Source organism: Colius striatus, chromosome 5 (genome assembly GCF_028858725.1).
Source record: "Colius striatus isolate bColStr4 chromosome 5, bColStr4.1.hap1, whole genome shotgun sequence".
In the NCBI taxonomy this organism is placed as follows: domain Eukaryota; kingdom Metazoa; phylum Chordata; class Aves; order Coliiformes; family Coliidae; genus Colius; species Colius striatus.
Genome location: NC_084763.1, coordinates 53,899,089 through 53,917,029, shown reverse-complemented (window position 1 = coordinate 53,917,029; position 17,941 = coordinate 53,899,089). Strand labels below are relative to the sequence as shown.

The 17,941-nt window shown below is 38.6% G+C and overlaps 1 protein-coding gene across 5 annotated transcripts in view; it reads left to right on the top strand.

Annotated features, from left to right (window-relative positions):
* The window catches only part of CACNB2 (calcium voltage-gated channel auxiliary subunit beta 2), a 238,891-nt gene that overhangs the window by 198,330 nt on the left and 22,620 nt on the right, over positions 1-17,941 (top strand). For 4 of the 5 annotated variants that reach the window (XM_061997376.1, XM_061997379.1, XM_061997378.1 and 1 more), the window contains 5 exons: positions 484-560; positions 4,455-4,588; positions 7,988-8,068; positions 8,378-8,436; positions 11,472-11,581. In XM_061997376.1, coding sequence (XP_061853360.1) covers positions 484-560; positions 4,455-4,588; positions 7,988-8,068; positions 8,378-8,436; positions 11,472-11,581 — 461 coding nt within the window. Of the gene's footprint in view, positions 1-483; positions 561-4,454; positions 4,589-4,733; positions 4,754-7,987; positions 8,069-8,377; positions 8,437-11,471; positions 11,582-17,941 lie in introns of all 5 variants that reach the window. The other variant, XM_061997377.1, reaches the window with a different exon arrangement.

Sequence of the window (17,941 nt, the reverse complement as noted above, 5' to 3'; positions counted from 1 at the left end):
AGACTTTTTTTCCCCAAGTTCTGCCTTGCATTGAGACAAAGCAAAAGAATTTGTACTTTTATTAAATGGGAAAGATGTTAGACAAACACACTATCGTTTTCATTAGGGAGCCATCAGTAAGTCTTGTGTTAAAGGAAACAGATATGCTCACTGGCTTAGGAATTAGTCTCAGTAATGAGTAGTAATATTAAAAATTACCTATCAGTAGCCATATTAATAATCAGCTCACATTAAGGTCATGAGGTAGTGAGAGCACATGCAGCAGAATGAGGTTGCACAACAGAACAAGCAGCACGATAGATGTTTGCAGTTCCTCAGTTCTCAATGTAGATGCATTGTGTGTAAGATGTATGTTTTATAACGCTGCCAGAAGGAGTTTGTCTCTCTTGTCTAGCAGCTCATTTAGAAGGCAGGTAATAAATAAACTGGAATAAATACTGAGAAAGCTATGAAACTTCAAACTAATTTATTATTTTACTGCAGTAAATCAGGAGGAAACTCTTCATCCAGTTTGGGTGATATCGTTCCTAGTTCCAGAAAATCGACGCCTCCATCATCTGGTGAGTAGGTCATGAACCCTTCATTTGGCACACACACCTAATCTGTTAAAACTTATGTGTGTTTAGTCCTGGTTTTCTTATTCCCTGTACTTCATAGGTGTAGGGTTGTGTGGTTATGTCGTCCTGTAAGGCTGCTTTAGGAAGGTTTGAAGTAATGGAGTCGATGCTACCAAGCTCAGGCAATGACAGGACTGCTAACAATGCACAAAATCCCTGTTGCTTTTACTATGGTGATCTATAGCAAAGACAGAATAAAATGAGTTGTCTGCATTGCAGTAGCATAGTTAAGGGTTTGATCTGGTCTGAGCTGAACAAGAAATGCCTTCTGGTACCGGAGAAAAAGCAGCAAGAAGAATCTGAATTCCCAAGAGGTTTCTGTAGTAGCATCAAGAATGGCATTATTTTGGCATAAAATGAACTTTTAGTTTCACAGTTCTGATAATGAGGATGTATCATAGAATCATAGGATGGTAGGGGTTGAAAAGGACCATTAGAAATCATCTAGTCCAATCCTCCTGCCAAAGCAGGCCCACCTAGATCAAGTCACAGAGGAATGCATCCAGGCGGGTTTTGAAGACCTAGAGAAGGAGACTCTTTGCCTTTTGTGACAACTTTTTCACAAATATTGCTTTACATTTATAGCATCAATAGATTTTACTTCACTTAGGTTGCATTGAAGAGGTATGAAGCAAAAATGTGGTGAGTTGGTGGAGGGAACTGGCATTAGCTCCTTGAAAAAAAAGTATAGCAGAAGATAAGCAAAAAAAATCTGCTAAATTCAGCTGCTGCATAGCTGGATATTTTATATTCTCCTGAGAAGGGGGAATGTACATTTTTAATAGCCAAAATCAGAAAACGTTAATGAATGTGGCTAGTCCCTTGTCTGCTGAGGCAAAGACAGGCATTTTCCAACTGTATTAGTTTATATTGAGCCTGGTCTACAGAGCAGGCATCTTAAAATGATCCTGGACATTTTAAAGTATTTACATGGCCATTAAGAGAGAGATACAGGAATTCAATCAAGTTACAGTAGTAGTTGATTAAATGAATTAAAAAACGTATCTGTCTTTCTTGTGAACCCATGGATTGTTTCATAGCAACCAACTTCATCACAATTGCAGTTGGCTCATCAAAATTCCACATATCTCACTTTTTAGTAGATATATTTTATAGATATATATTTATATGTATCTGTCCATCACAAGCCTCTAAAACACCCCTTAATCTTTTCTTTTTTAAGAGCTCTAAGCTATATTATCACATCATACTTATTATGATATTATCATGTCAATCTTACAATTAAGAGCTACTTCTTGAACAACTGCAGTTTTAAATGTTCTTGGACCTGTGTCATGAATTTGTAGGTAGAGCATCTGAAAAGCTATAATGTTCTTGTATGTCCTAAAAACACTTGGAGTTTGGTACACATGAAATTACCAGAACATTGCACAGAGTATAGAGGTAAGAGGACAGATAGCATACTTAGGTTACCAACTGACTGGTTGATAGCCATCCTGTAGTTTTCACTGCATTAGTGAATCCTTCCTTCAGGAAGCAGATTTCAGAAACATGGTTTTCTGGAGGAAAAAAAAGGAAATCTGGTAAAATTGATTCAATTCCACTGAAGATTTGGAGACTATTTATAAATAGTGTACATTACCTTATTCCATGATCTTAAGATTTTGGGTCTACTTAAGACATCCCAAGAAGAAAGAAGCTTATTTTTTGACTAACACAAGAACTCTGGTGGCGTAGAACTACAGTTCAGTTATTATTCCCAGGCCAATACCAATAATAAAACAGAATTATAGAGTCACAGAATCACAAACCAACAAACATGATGAAGAACCAGTGAAAAACAAATGAAAAGGAGACTCTCAGCCATTTAAATGGTCAGTATTATATTGATATATCAATTCATACAGTCCTCATAGGCCCTCAGACAGAATGGGGATAATGGTAAAAATTACTTTGAAAAAACCCCAATGAACTAAGGATAATTAACAGTGAAAGTACTATCATGGAAAATGTTGCACAGTGAGAAGGCTGAATGTGAAAAAAAGGAGATATTGATATCTAGCTGATCAAACACTGCATTTATTTTTTGACAGAAAAAACTTAATTACCCTGATTTTTCTTTACCAAGTTGAACATAGAACCAAAAGAGTTTTAATGTGCCTTATTATGAGTGATTTATAGCATCTGTCCTGGCCTGTATTCAAGAAAAGATAATGTGTTCTTTTTATATTCATGAAGAGGATGAAGGAACAGTGTTGCTAGAAGAAAATGTTATGTGATTTCAGTGGCTATTTTTAGGAGCAGGAGTATGGAAACAGGGTGTGGATCCACTCACAGGCTTTCCTGGCAAGGGCAAGCTCAAAGGCACAGTTCTAACTCAGGGGTCATAGCCATCGAGGCATTAGATCATGGATAATTCAAGTGGGAAAACATACTTTATCAGAACAGGTCACTGTCCCAGGTGTCTCTTAAATCAGTAGCTGCACATAGGCTTGAAAGAAATATTTAGTTGTTGCATAATTTAATAGCACATGCCGCTGTGTTAGTTGATGTCCTACTCATCAAGCAGCTGAAAGCAGGTCATTAAGATGGTTTCATAATAGATTGCAATGATTAATTATGGGTTTGGATAAAGTCAATGGCAATGATACTGCTTACAGAACCCTTTAGAGTTAGATACAGTTTGACATAACGCCACAGAAAGACAAGTATTTGTTACCAGAGTGTGTCAAGAGGTGGATAAGATCTTTACACACAAGGGTCGTGTACAGTGCGTTTGTGGATCACTTTTTGTCTATATGCTTGCTTTCTGAAGACAAGCTTAATTCATTACTTAAGATCAGAATTGTAAACAAGGAAGCTACTTGTTCTGCAGTTGTTTGCTTGATCTAGTTTTGTTTTCAGTGCAGTTGGCAGGTATCTGTTGGATTCAGCATTCAGGATAACAGGGCTTTACATCTTTAAAATGGATTTATTTCTGAGTCCATGGGCATTTTTGCTTAAACTGTTGTTACTTATTTGCTAAAGAGGGTAAATATTTTATATCCAAGTGTTGTGTGTTGTATGTTCTTTTGAGGTTGAACAGCAGCGTTTTATTGTATTCACATCCATTTTCCCCTGCCTACATCCTCACTCTTTACAGCAGGATCCAGGTCTCTGAGACAAGCTGGGATCAATTTCCTCCCTTCTGCTACCCATTCTTCTTAGTTTTCACTTTTAGTAGGTCTGGTTTTATCATTTCTAATAAATGTATCTTTTGAGTATTGTACATTTTCAGTAAAAATGGTTTAAAATGCCAATTGTGATCCACCCTGAGATAAATGTACGTGTTACTTTATGGGCATCAGGCTGATTTTGTCTTCAAAAGTGATTTTTCTTCTGTTTCTTAATTTCCTATAGACATGCTAGTGACATTTCAAGTTGCAATTGATGATACCCATTTTGAATCAGTGTTCATTGATGTAAAATAAATCAAACATTGTTGGCCAAGTTCTGTTGTCTACACGGGTGAAAGTCTTTATCTGTTCTGGTGAACTAATTTGGATTTACACTGGTGTAACAAGAACAAACTTGGCCATTGCTCCATTTTGTAAGAGTAATTCTGTGTATGTCTGACATAGCTGTGTAAAAGGAGACCAGAGGAAATGTAGTAGCTGTTACAGATTGCTTTCTGTCTTCTAAACCTAATGTACTACACCTTTAAACTTTTCCCCTTTATTGTGTTCTGTACTCATGGTTGCCTTTTGTTTGGTATTGTTTTTTTTAATTTATTTATTACTCTGAGCAGTTTTATTTCTCTTTACCTGTTATTTCCTTTTTAACCTATCTTTACTTTCCCTGTCATCTGATAATTCTGAATTGTTTGTCTGTATATAGCTATAGACATAGATGCCACTGGCTTAGATGCAGAAGAAAATGATATTCCAGCAAACCATCGCTCCCCCAAACCCAGTGCAAACAGTGTAACATCACCCCACTCCAAAGAGAAAAGAATGCCCTTCTTTAAGAAGGTAACACCGACTTCCAAGCTCCCATCTGTCCACCTGCTCACCTGCACTGCGTCACATTTCTAGTCCTGTTAACTGTCTGCGTCCTTTGACAAGTCAATAACATGCATGCTTTGTTGTTCTTTGTTTCTTTTCCATGCTGCTGTAGCTAAGCAGAAGCAGAAATCGGTAAGTTTATATCCACATTACCTGTGTTTATCCTGCCACCGGCATCATTAGCATTATTCCCCCACATCAGCAGCTATTCTAGAAACAGGGAAGAAATGTTTCAAGCTCTTAGTTGATTGGGTAGAAAGAAGCAAAGAATCCCACGTTCAGTGGGTCCATGAAACTCTGCTACAGTACTTATCCTTTTTGATGGAATAAGAAGAACTATTCAGGAGGCCTTCTAAAAGTTTGAAAGACTTATTTCTAACAAATCCATATAATGCACCCCTCCAGTGCATGCTTATTCTTTCCCTCTCTGTCTTGCTCAAGGTCTTTTTTTTCTTAGAACTTGATCTATTGAAAGAATTATTGTAATCTCATGAGATGCTCAGCATGTACTTACAAAAAGAAAAACCCTGTTGTATTTTTACTTTAGTCAGTATTTAAACTTCTAATTCACTGAGTGCAAAGTCTGGATGTGAACGAGACCAGGGGAACACCACAGACTTGTTCTAATGGTTTACTTTGAGTTTTTCCTGTTGTTGTGTGTACATTATCAGCCAAATGTTCTTGCCATCCATCAGTGAGATTTTTTAGTAACTCAGCTATTGAAAGTGGTACTGGTGGTCCCCAGGAGAGCCAACGTCTCTCCATAGATAACCCAGATAACTAGAGAATTATACAACTGGCATCTTGTTACAGCAAACTGCAGTACATTTCTAGGATCTTTTGCTGGAGTAGTTTATCAAGACATTAGGTAGCAGCCAAACTATGCAGTGAAATACCACATTTCTACTGTTTTGATTTTAAATCTTTAGTATTCATAGCTCTTATTTATTCATTTCAAACCACTCAAATCTACAGGTAACAACAGACTGTTACAGTGCTCATAAACACAGTGCTCAGTGACACTGTTGCTATGGATGCTGTCATGTTTAGTAAATACAACTTTTTTCCTTTCTTCTTGTTGAACTCTTTTAAACAATATTGGATCCTTCTCATTTCCAAAGTCACCAGCTTCAGTAGGGTCTGTTAACAGCCTGCTATGGAAATCAACAGCAGTTTCTTGCTTCTGAGTAACTTCTTAGTTAATCATACCCATAACCAAATACAAGGGCTAAGGAAGAGTAGCACATGTTGACATGTGTTGGATGCTCTCTGCATAAGCATCTTTCAGAGAGTCAGCTTCTAGATGAACCACCTTGGACCTGGTGGTGGGTAGTCCCATGTCTCACTTCGTTCTGTGATGCCTCTTTTATTCCTTATCAGAGTCGTAACTAGTTATAGTAGGTTTTGTAATGCTGACATTTGCAGTAATTACTGGATGGGCATCCCAAACTAATCTGCTTAGTCAGAACACTGAGCAAAAGCCATATGGTCAGAACTGCTAGTTTCTATTCAGAGTCCATATTTGAATTTGAATCTGCAAGTGAAAGCTGTCTAGCTCTGTGCCAGTCCCTTTAGAAAGTATTAGATTCTCTAATGCCAAACGAAAGAACTTTAATGCTCCTATTATATAACTTTTACTCAACTTTCTGAAGCTGACAGCTTTATTACTTCAATCTGTAAAGATTAGTGAGAGGAAAAAAGCGCCTGTTTCAACAGAACAGATTTTAAAAATACTCCATATTCCATCAAATAAGGTAATTTCTGTGCTTGCACTTATTTTCAGAGAGCCGATTAACTTCTAGCACAAGTACCTTCCGTTGAGTCAGCCACATTAAGACAAAGATCTGTTGCATCAGGACACTCATGCTATAAGCATTTACACACCTGTAGTGATTTTTTCTTAGAATCTCTCTCTAATACGCTTCTCAAATTCTCAGGAGTATTTTCCAGCAGAGTGGAGGGCTGCATTTGGATACCAGCACTGCATAACTGCAGGGGTTTGCTTTGAAATGTGTCCAGTCAGATTCCACACTCTGTAAAATCAGTTCATTTCACATGCTTATGATGCCTTGGGCACTGGTATTCATTCTTATGTTACTAATTCTCTGGTAAAGCTACAGGTAACAAAATATAAGATCAATTATGCTCAAAAGCATTCACAAACATGTTTTCCACGTTCTAGGCTGCTTTAGACTGCTGCTTGTGTAGCATTTTGTGCTGTCACTGTATTAATGTCTGTCTTTGTGGTTTTTTGTGTTTCAGAATGTATATACTTATTTTTATGCTATTGTGAAACACCTTGGGATACATTGAGTACTGAAACAACAAACAATGACTGTATTCTGTGATCTTAACTGATGTATTTGTACTGTGTAGACATTTGAGAAATCACCTGGCATACCTTTTCAGTGTCACCCACACATTCCTGGGTTTGGATATCAATGATTTTTATTCCCCAAGACAAAGATATTCCAAGCCCTCCCTTACAAACAAAAGTCTCTTCCTAATCAGACTCGTTCTTGGTGATATATCTTAAATAGCCATTTAACAAACAAAAAACCTCAGTGTAATTGGTTTGTATTTTATCCTGAGAACAATATAAAAATGTTTGCAATCTTTTCATCTTTATATTTGAACATAATTTTTCTAAACTGTGCACGATACATCAGTAAGTGGTTTGGTGAATATTGTACTAACAGAATCCATTCTTGGGCGGTGACAGGAACTTCCTAAAATGGAAGGAGTACTATCCCAAGCTCTGTTTATGTTGATAAACTTTAATCAAGTTTATACAAACTTGATCAGTCCTTATTTTGATTTCATTTGCAAGTGAATTGCAGATGCAAATGTGGAAGTCAGACTCTGAGTGCTCCCATGGGAATTTGCAGTGGTGTCACGACGTTTGGTCAAGCAGTGGGCAGATAGGAACATAAAAAGAGACATGTTATGCTTTTCCTGTTTGATTTTTCTCTTTCATAACTTACCTACATAAAATGTTGGTGGGAAACAGATGTCACAGCTCTAGAGTCAATCATTTCAAATCATTCGCTGTTGGAACTAACCTTTTCAATTTACCAGTTAGGAATTATGGAGTGGGACATGTGGCTGTGTCCAGAGTAACATTTCTGTAGATATCCAGAGCAAATATGAAAACATTGGAAAAACCAAAACTCAGAGAAAAGCTTTTTCAAAAGAAATCTCTAAACCTCATATGTCTTTATCTTGTACCAATTTACAGGAAAAGCTGATGAATCCATGATTACTGTGTTGTTGACATCACTGGAAATTCAGAGTTCCTACTATTGTAAGCAATGTGTACCACTTTCTCTAGATGCTTTCGTGCTGAAAGCCTTTTCTGTTTTGCAGACAGAGCACATCCCTCCCTATGATGTAGTGCCTTCTATGAGACCAGTAGTTTTAGTGGGGCCTTCTCTGAAGGGATATGAGGTAAGGGATGGTTGTGAATGGTTTTAGTTTGAAAAAAAATGTAGTGTTTCATTTATATTTGAATATTCAAAGGCAGTTAAGCTACATAACATAGTTTATATCTTAGTCAAGAATCCAGACAGTTTTACTTCCACTAGATAGCTGCTTATTTGTATTTTATTTCTTACCAGAATTCAGATTAAGAATAAATTGCATTCTAGTCTTACTGTTCAGATATACAATTTGCTGTTAACTTTATTACATACTGTTATTAGCATCAAACGTCATGAATTCCCTGTGTGACATAACTTTGTGTTTGTTTGCTTCTAGGTAACAGATATGATGCAAAAAGCATTGTTTGATTTTTTAAAACATAGATTCGAAGGGCGGTAAGTACTTTGAAACACACATCTGCTTGAGTTCAGGTCCTACTTCAGTTTACCAGATTTCTAAGAAATTGTGACTAATTTTTTAGTAGAAAATTAGGAATGGAGGTTAATTGCTTCTCAGTGGACTGTAGTGTGGATTGAAGTATTCCTTAGCAGAGCACACTGAGGCTGTGTTGCCAGAGGAGTCGTTCAAGGGTGTATATTTGTTAAGAGTTAAAAAAAAGGATGTCTTCTTCATGGTGACTGTGACCCTAAGACTCCAAATTGCTAGATACTTATCTACAGATTTAATAAATTTGTGGCCTTGGAAGGTTATTTTGTTGAAGTATTTTTCAATTATATCTCGTAAATGCTTCCTGAGTTCTGTACAAGTTGATGAGGGCCACCGTTCCTCCTCAGCTCTAGTTTCTTACAGTGGTATCTAATTTGGAAAGAATGATAGAGAATTCAGGCTATCTAATGCATATGATTGTCAAACTCCATCCCTCAAGATGGGAGCTTGTTTTCACAGTAATGCTGGACTCTGTAATGGGGAGTCTCAAAAGGACTGAAATACGGTCACCTTTGGTAGCAGACAGGCAGCACTTTGCTGGGTTTTGATCTGAGTGCTGTTACACCCTGTCTCCCACAGCATACCAGGCAAGGTCCAATTTCATTTGTATTTGAGCCTCCAGACATTACTGTAGGACAGGTATCAAATGAGAATCTGTCTCTAGAAGGAGCAACATGTCCTGTATTGCAATATCATAGACCCACGGAACAGAGACATTAGGTGGATTCTCCACAGGCAATTATATTGCCACAGTCCCAGATTGATATGTGCTAGTGGGCTGAGAATTGAAGGGGGGGTGGAACTGAGAAAATGGGAAGGTCTTTTTATAATATCTGTAACTTCAATGAATGTTTTATTTAGTTAGGAGGTGGGCAGAGCAGTAACACTGATCTATATGTCCTGGTGCTGTCAAACTTTCAAGAGGGAGCTTGAAGTTTACTGTTAATAGCTTCAAGCTCTTTAAAATACCAGACATTGTGGTTTGAGCTGCTGGATTATCTCAGTCAGAATGATGATGCTGATACCTAATCACTTAGTAGGCCCTCTTTATATTAGTCAGAGTTCTCAAATCTTAGATATGTACCTTCAGAGTTGGAAGTTAACAAAATAGGGAGTGTTGCAAGCAGAGAAAAAGTTACTGCACCTTTACCTCTTAAAGCATCTTAGAGCATATCTGGTTTTCAGTTATAGATCCAAATGTGGCAGGGTGAATCTACAAATATTCTCAATCCAACTGATGTTCTTTAGCAGCAGATTTGAAGCATCTCAAACTTCAGTAGCAATAAGAACTGATAGTTAAGATCCTCTAAAAGTATATACAGGAGGTTCTTAGATTCACGCTACTGCATTCAGTGCCACTCTGCTGTCAAGCCATGTCCCCACCATCATTGCAATTGTTTCATTCTATGAACATACATACCCTTTGTTTTGAGAGCAGGCTCGTTCTTTCTTGGTGTTACATATCTCAGAAGACATTAAAAAGACATTAAAAGATCTTAAAATGAAAAATAGCATTTTTAGACCGATAAATCTCACTTTGTTCAGTAACACATAATTGCACTGAAAAAGGGAAAAATACTTTTCTGTGGCATGTAGGAAGGAAGAGTGGCAGGAAAACAAGACAAACAAACAGGCTGTAAAAGTTTGTAATGTTTATCAATTAGCAAATAAAGACATCTAATAAGCAGCCCAAATTGCAGCTGAATTTGGTTTTAAAGACTTAATGGCATTATCTGTGAGGAGCTGTGCCAGGAGCTTTGGTTATGTTTTTAGCTTAAGTGAAATCATGACCAAAGTTCCAAAACTATGTTGCTAATCTGTATTGTGCAAATAATTCTGGTTTTCTGTATTAACTTCTGGCTTTGTTACATTTTGTAGGGCTTTAGATAAGTATGTGTGCATGTTGAGCTCCTTGCAAAGTGACCTATTTAGTTACATTTCGGATGAACATCATCTGAGTGTGCTCGCTAGACAGGAGCCCTCCCTGTTCTTAGCAAATCTGTTTCCTTCTTTTAAATTGCAAGTAAAATCATACAAGGAAGAACAAGGGAATATCATTGGTCCTATTTAGCTCTCAGCACTGGAAAAATGTGACCCCTAAACCCCCTTAGACCAGGGAGCTTGAAAGAGAATTTATCCAAAGGGTGCATTTTGACCCTGTAAAGCAAAACAAACTGAGTTAACTGTTTTCCTAGGAAGAAGAATATGCAGAAGGTTATATAGCAGGTCAGTGCAAATAAATGAAAGTTACCACTTCTATCTTGGATCATCTTTTCTCATAAACACAAAACCAAGCCTGCTGGATACTCATCCCAGAGCTTTCATTTGCATGCTTCTCTGTGTCCCAGCCCCCATTTTTAGGTGGCCAGCATATTGTTGGAACTTTCTGGAATGTTATAGGTAACTCTTGCACTCTGATAAAAAACATATGCTAGCAAAATGAACAATGAAAATAAGAGTTGTAGGGCTGTACTAGTTTCCTTGCTAAGCCTTACCTTTACCTGTTGGCTCTGCATGTCCCTAGAATTCTTACACATAGGGTTAAAGTAAGCCAGGTTGTCATTCAATACCTCTCAAGAACTTAATCAGAATTAGGGAAGAGAGAAAACCTGTTCATACTGGACATACTGGTGCAAAGCCTAACCATGTCAGGCCTGGAGCCCCCAGGGAAGTCCTGTCTTCTGCCACACGTCTCAGACTTCTTTCTGCCTCCTCTTTCCTAAGACATAGAGCTTTGTAGTCAGTGGTTGTACAGAATTCTGGTACCATGCAGAAGGAGGGATTTCTTTTAAATAGTTCTTGTAACAGCATTCATGAGGTAAAGTTTCTTTTCTGTTCCTATTGTGTAAACTGTACCGTGCTGCTGAGAAGAACTGGTTTTCCTGTAGCTTTAGCTGTATTCTAGTGTTAAACAAGTCTCTTTTTCTCCACACATCTATGGAAAATAAAGAGCATTCTATTCTCTTTTACTGTATTTTTGCAGTATATCAATTACACGAGTCACAGCAGACATCTCGCTTGCCAAACGCTCAGTATTGAACAACCCCAGTAAGCATGCGATAATAGAGCGATCTAACACCCGATCAAGCTTAGGTAAGTACATATAATGATGCCATCTGCAAATTGGCTGTAAAGTATACTACTCTCTTTTCATATCTGGAAGCTAAATATAGCCTTGTCTCTGCTGTGAGAAAGTCGTGATTCCTATAATTCAGAAGCACTAGAAAGTATTTCAAAATCACTACCAGGTAAAAACTTCGTATAGTGCTGATTTGGGATGATCCAGCTCATGCTCTGTTGTCATATTTCACTCTTTGCCTCAGTGGAGAGAAGCAGCCATCCAAAAAGGAAATTGAATCCAAAGATGTGTTCTTCTGGTGAAATATAAGTGATGATTTCAGAATACCTGAAATCATATGGGTCTTACTGGTGTTATGCATTGGCTTTGATAAGATTACTAGTAGTGACAGCTACTGATACTAGGCCTGAAAAATATAGACATTTCCTGGTTTTTTTGTCAGTTTAAACTAATACTGGGATTAGTACAACAAATGAGGGATGGAAAAGGGGTCATGTTTTTAAACAACTGTGTAGCTAAGTTTGTAGCATAAGTCTCTGGCACCTTACGTGAGTCTTTCTGTACTGAAGCCTGCCCAGTTGTATAGCTAATTAAACATTATTGACCAGAAAGAAAGACAAATTTAGCTGGCAAGATGTAACTAAATGTCAGCATGTACAGTACAGGTGGCCACTCTGAAGCTTTGTCATCCCAAGGTGTCCTTAGAGTAAACAGGTAAAGGTGGTGTCTTGGGAAGTTTGCTCATGTATACTGACCTCAGCCTTTCCTCTAGCACAAGGTGTGTTAGATATTATATCCAAGGCTCCACTGCTACTGCTGGCTCCTTCCTCGTGTAGAGACACATGGAGGCAGCCAAGATGAATCCTGCCAGGATTCTACTTACCTGTTAGGGCCACACAAGTTCAAGTTGTTGCTCAAACACAAAAAAAGAGGACCTTGAACCTAAATGATGGCATGTGAATGCTCCAGAAGGTCCTTACTAGGCTGTAGATTTCTCCTAGTGGCCTTTGAGAGAGAGCTTGGTTTCCCCTGAACATGGTCTTATAGTCTTGTAAATTTTATGGAACCAGGAAAGAGTGTGATTCATCCTACTAAATGGGTTGTCAGTTTTATAACAAAATTCCTGAATACACCTGTACTTTGGCTGGGTATTTAACATTTGCGTAGTACAGTTGTCCTTTAAAGAAGGAACTTCTTCTGGCTTTAAAAGTTTTCACTTCTCTTTCTTGAAAAATTGCTTCTGAAAGCTCTTGCCTTCAGCTATGTGGAGACTGAGAATCTTTGTGAATCTTTCCTTGCAAGCAGTCTGATTGCTTCCAAGTGTGTCTTCATTTAAGTGAATATCCCCATTTGTGGGCTTGGCAATGTTGGGTCAGTGGTTGGACTTGATGATCTTAAAGGTCTTTTCCGACCAAAGGGATTCTGTGTGTCTATAAATGTCAGTCATGTTGTAAAAGTCTCTTTAGTAATCCAATGAGAAGATATTATCATTAATTTTGAAGAGAAATGGTGCTCTTGCACATTGAATATTGCTCATAAAGATGGAAGTCACCCAACTGTGGAACAAACAGAACCATGGGGATTAATTTCCCAATCTGAACATCAAACCATGTGCAATTTTGTGCAATATGGCACAAAAAAATGCAGTGTCAAAAAGCTTATCATCTATTTATTCTTCATGCTAAACTATTTTTATATATGTGAAACAACTATCACCAAAATTTGTTCAGGAAAAAAAGAAAACCTATAAAAAATAAAATGCAGCCTCATCATCTGCACCTTTAGCTTTGGGAGAGCCTTACCCTAAAGGACATCAACTTCTTTTCTTTGGGTCAAGATATATTTTTTTGATATAGAGATTTAAAAGGAAAGCTCTGACAGAACCTCAGTTGGAGACACACAGAAGATGACAGTGATTATTTATCTCTGTGGATAGACAGATATCTCTTCAGATTTTAATGGACCTATTATAATCATCTCAGCTTTCCTGCTACATACCAAGTTTTCAATTGCTTAAAATTGTTCTAAAAATGGACTTCTAAAAGAATTTCCAATTATCTTTAGAAGTAAGAGCAACCAGCTCATTTTAACAAAGTAGTCAGGACAAAAATGAATTTTACCTAGGTTAAAATATTCTTGGAAGCTTTTCAAAAGCTGTAACATGCCATACTTCTGATAATGTAGCAAGGTTTTGAAATTTGGTAGTGAGTACAATGGTATCTCAGTTATGTGTTTCTGGGCTTTTTTTTCTGAAAACAATGGGAAAACTTGACTAACTATTAGAAGCTGCCATTAACACGTGCCAGGCTTTGCTTAAAGACTCAGCTCTCCCTGGCCAAGGTCCAGGCGTGATGCTGAACAGACCCATGTCCCCAGCAGACTGGATGAGGGCAGCCAAACAGAATTAAAGCAGGAAGGTGCTCATCTTTCAGCTGTCATCCCTACTTTGCACTGCAGCATGGAGTATGGTGTAAAATGTTTATTTCAAAGGTGTTCAACTGGAGGGGAAGATGACTGGGCAAGGTAGGAGTTACAGAGTAAAAGCTGGGATAACTGAACCCACTGGTGAAGTACCCAGGGTCTATGCTCCATGGTATGAACTGTGAGAGGACAAAAACCAGCCAAGAGGGAAGGGAGGGAAACAACGTGGTAGCAGTGAGTTGGGAGGAAAACTGAGATAAGATAAAACAGAGTCAGAAAAGGGAACTGCTTTTGTAAGATGACGAGACAACCCTTTTTCAAAGCAAAATAAAGTACAAGGAGTGTTACAGCCTGTTCCCTTGCTTGCCTGCAATGTACCTCAAAGAAGAAATAGAGTCAGAATCAGCAAATACTGTAGACTGCTGGTGGGTGGCCTCTTCTAGCAGCAGTTCACAAAGAAGATGACAACATACCACTGCTGTGTGTGCTTAGCTCAAGTAGCAGAGGTGAGTGGCAACATCACAGCATACAGTGGAATTCTTATTGTTCGGTTTGTGTGATGAATTTGCTACAAGGCCACAAAAAAAACCCTGCTATTAAAAGATTACTAGGTTTGCAAACTCAAAGTGTGCTAAATAGAGGTTAAGAAGTAATAGTAAAAAGGTTTAACTGTACAACTTCCCAGGTAAAGATACTTTAGGTATCTTTAGGTTGTGTATGCTGTGATTCAGTCTTTGGTTATGTGTTTGCAGGCCACTTTTCCACCAGTCCCCTGCCTTAATGTTTAAATGTACAAACTAATGTGGGGAATTGAAGTTGCTCAGTGAGTTGCTATTTCACTTGCTGTGAAACTTGTATGAGGCAAGAAACTTCAGGAAGGCAAAAGAAGCTCTCTGAAAGCACAGGAGGGCACTTTCAATTCAAATCTGGGGAGAGCAGGACAGGAAATACTGATCTGACCAAAGCTTTTGGGGCAGTAAATCGGTCAGCTTTAACAGGAATGGTTTCTTGGATCCAAAATTGACTTTGTGGTCATAAAGAGGAAGCTCCTTCATCACCATCTTTTACCCTCCAAGGAGAGGAGGGTATAACCTCTGTCATTAAAACACACCTTTGGGTTGTAGGACCCAGAACACCAACCTTGTGCTGTACCTGGTTTGGACGAGGGCATCCCCTGTGCCCGCCCTGCCACCAGCAGCCCTGGGTGACCAAACAGCAGGGCAGGTGCGTGCTGGGAAGGAGAAGGCAGGGGAAGACTCATGTTCACTCAACCAGCTGAAGAGCCCAACACAATAGTGGCTCTCGCTGCCTCTGGCACAAAATTCGTGTATAATGTTGGACTAGTTATTTGCAGGCTTTGTAAGGATGGCTTTTCCCTCAGTGTTTTCTCCATGCCTCAAGCATGATTTGTAGAAGTACATGATGTGGCAAGACTGATGTGGAAAGTACATTATGAGGAAAGGCTGCAGGAACTGGGGCTGTTTAGTCTAGAGAAGAGGAGACTGAGGAAGGATCTCATTAATATTTATAAGTATATAAATGCTGTCTGTCAGGAGGTTGGGACATCCCTTTTTTCTTTTGTATCTAGCAACAGCACAAGGGATAATGGGATGAAGCTGGAACACAAAAAGTTCTGTTTAAACATAAAAAAACCCTACTTTACTGTGAGGATGATGGAGCCCTGGCCCAGGCTGCCCAGGGAGGGTGTGGAGTCTCCTTCTCTGGAGGTCTTCAAGACCCGCCTGGACACGTTCCTGTGTGACCTGATCTAGGTGACCCTGCTTCTGCAGGGGGGTTGGACTGGATGATCTCTAAAGGTCCCTTCCAACCTCTACTGTTCTATGATTCTATGTGTACTAAGTATTGTGGCTGAAACTGAGATTCAGACTTTAAACCTGTCAGACAATAATGTATGTCATCCAAATCAGCATGTTGCATGGTAGTGCACTGATTTGGAAAGCAAAGGTGAGAACCAGGCAGTACTTTATGGACTACTGTTGGATACCTCATGAAATACCAGACCTAAGGCTCTTCCTTCTCCAGAAGTCCTCACCTTTTAGTCTCTCCTCTTTGCAGACATTGAACTGGGGACTTACTCTTTTGATTCCCAGCCTAGCTCAAAGAACTTTGCTGTTCTCTCAGATCAGTACTGACAGCACATACTGACAGTACAGAGCAGCATCAGGATTGTCCAGAGTCTTATTACTGACTTCTGAAAGAATCTTCAAGGTTATGTTCCATTTTGGAATAAAGAGTCTCTAGGAATCAGGAGTTCCTGTAGAATGGTTTCCATTTTTATAGTTAGAATGTAATTTTTACTGTGATAATTACTCTGAAGAACAGATATTACATCTCTGAAATTGAACCCCTCAAATTAACAATAACTTTATGATATTCTCTGTGATTACATTTTCTATCTGAAAGATACAAATAATTCCAGCTTCTCACTCAACTGGGATGTTTCAAAGTGGAAAGTCCTTTCATTGCATACATGAAATACCACCTCAGTAGGTTCCATAAATAGTTCCATAAATAGCCCACAAATAGTTTCTTCATTCTGTTTTCAGAGAAAGATTAGAACAATGTGCTGTAAATGAGATGCGAAACACTTACTTCACGATGAAGAAGTAGTAAATGATTCAGTTATCAGTTGACAGTGTATGGAGTTGCCTGCTGATTGAGACAGCAACTCTACAGAAACAACTTTATTGCATGTCCCTGAGCATGCTGTCTTATAATACAGACCACAAAAGGTTTGATATGAGATGTGTCTTGGCATTTCTTATTTTATCCATATTAGTTTTGCAGACAGATAATATTCTCTTCTAGTATGAATTTCAGTTACAAGTAAGCCATTGAGTTGGATCTCAGTTTACATTAGTTCTTTTCCAGTGTGTGCTGCAGTCTGTTGTGAGAAGTGAACTCTTTTTCTACCTATGTTTTCCCTTTATTTGGACCTTTTCTCCAAATCACTGCAGACTATCTACAGTGACTTCTCATCTGGGTGTTTAAAAATGGTATTTGTCACAAGAAGATTTTATCTTGTTAATGCACAACAGGGTTTGGTTTGGCCTGTTCTGGTTTGCTCCCCTGGCTGCATGGCCATGGGACATGGGGGAGATGAGTTGCTGTGTGTCTCTCTCCTCGAGTAGTCGGTGACGTGTGGACTGAGATTGGTGTTTATTTCTATGTCCATTATCATTTAAAACCAGCTTTTTATTACAGCAAATACAGCTCCCCAGAACAGCTTGTTATTAATCCAAATCCCTCCCCGCTTCCAGTTCAATGGAGAGCTATCCCTTTCCTCACCCATGTGCAGTGATACCTCATGCAGTTACACAGCCAAGCTACTGCTCTATCCCTCTGTAAAGCTCATATCTGTGAGCAGGAGTTGTAACTGCAGCAGAGAAGGCTGTTTCTCTGACTTTTGAACAATGTGATAATCAGGAGTAGGAATTGCCATGAACTGAACTTACAGGATTATAGGGAAGTCTCAGTGGGCTTAATGCTACACACACCTATTGACTGAAAGTTTGCTTCTGTAAAGGGATCTGTTAAAAAGAGACTTGGAATTTGACTCATTGGAAACCAATGCTACCACTGGATATTCTAGTGTCAAATTAATGCATCCAAGAATTTCATAAAAATAGTGTCTGGCTCATAAAGATTTAGGGGGAAATGAAGGACTTTGGGAGTACAGTCTTTTTGCTCTCCTGTGTGGAAGCTTGTTTGGTGTATGAAGTTTGCTTGCCAGTGCTGTTAGGTATTTAATATGTGAAATGCTTGAACTAAATTTAAGGACCATTAATTAATTTCTTTGAAAGCCTAGAGCAAACCTGTAACTGTGAAAAGACTTTTCCCTCCAAGAAGGTACAGGACATGGTTAAATCAGTCCCAATTGGCTTAAATTTCTATGTGTACACATGGCATTTTCAGAAACTGCTGAACCAGCT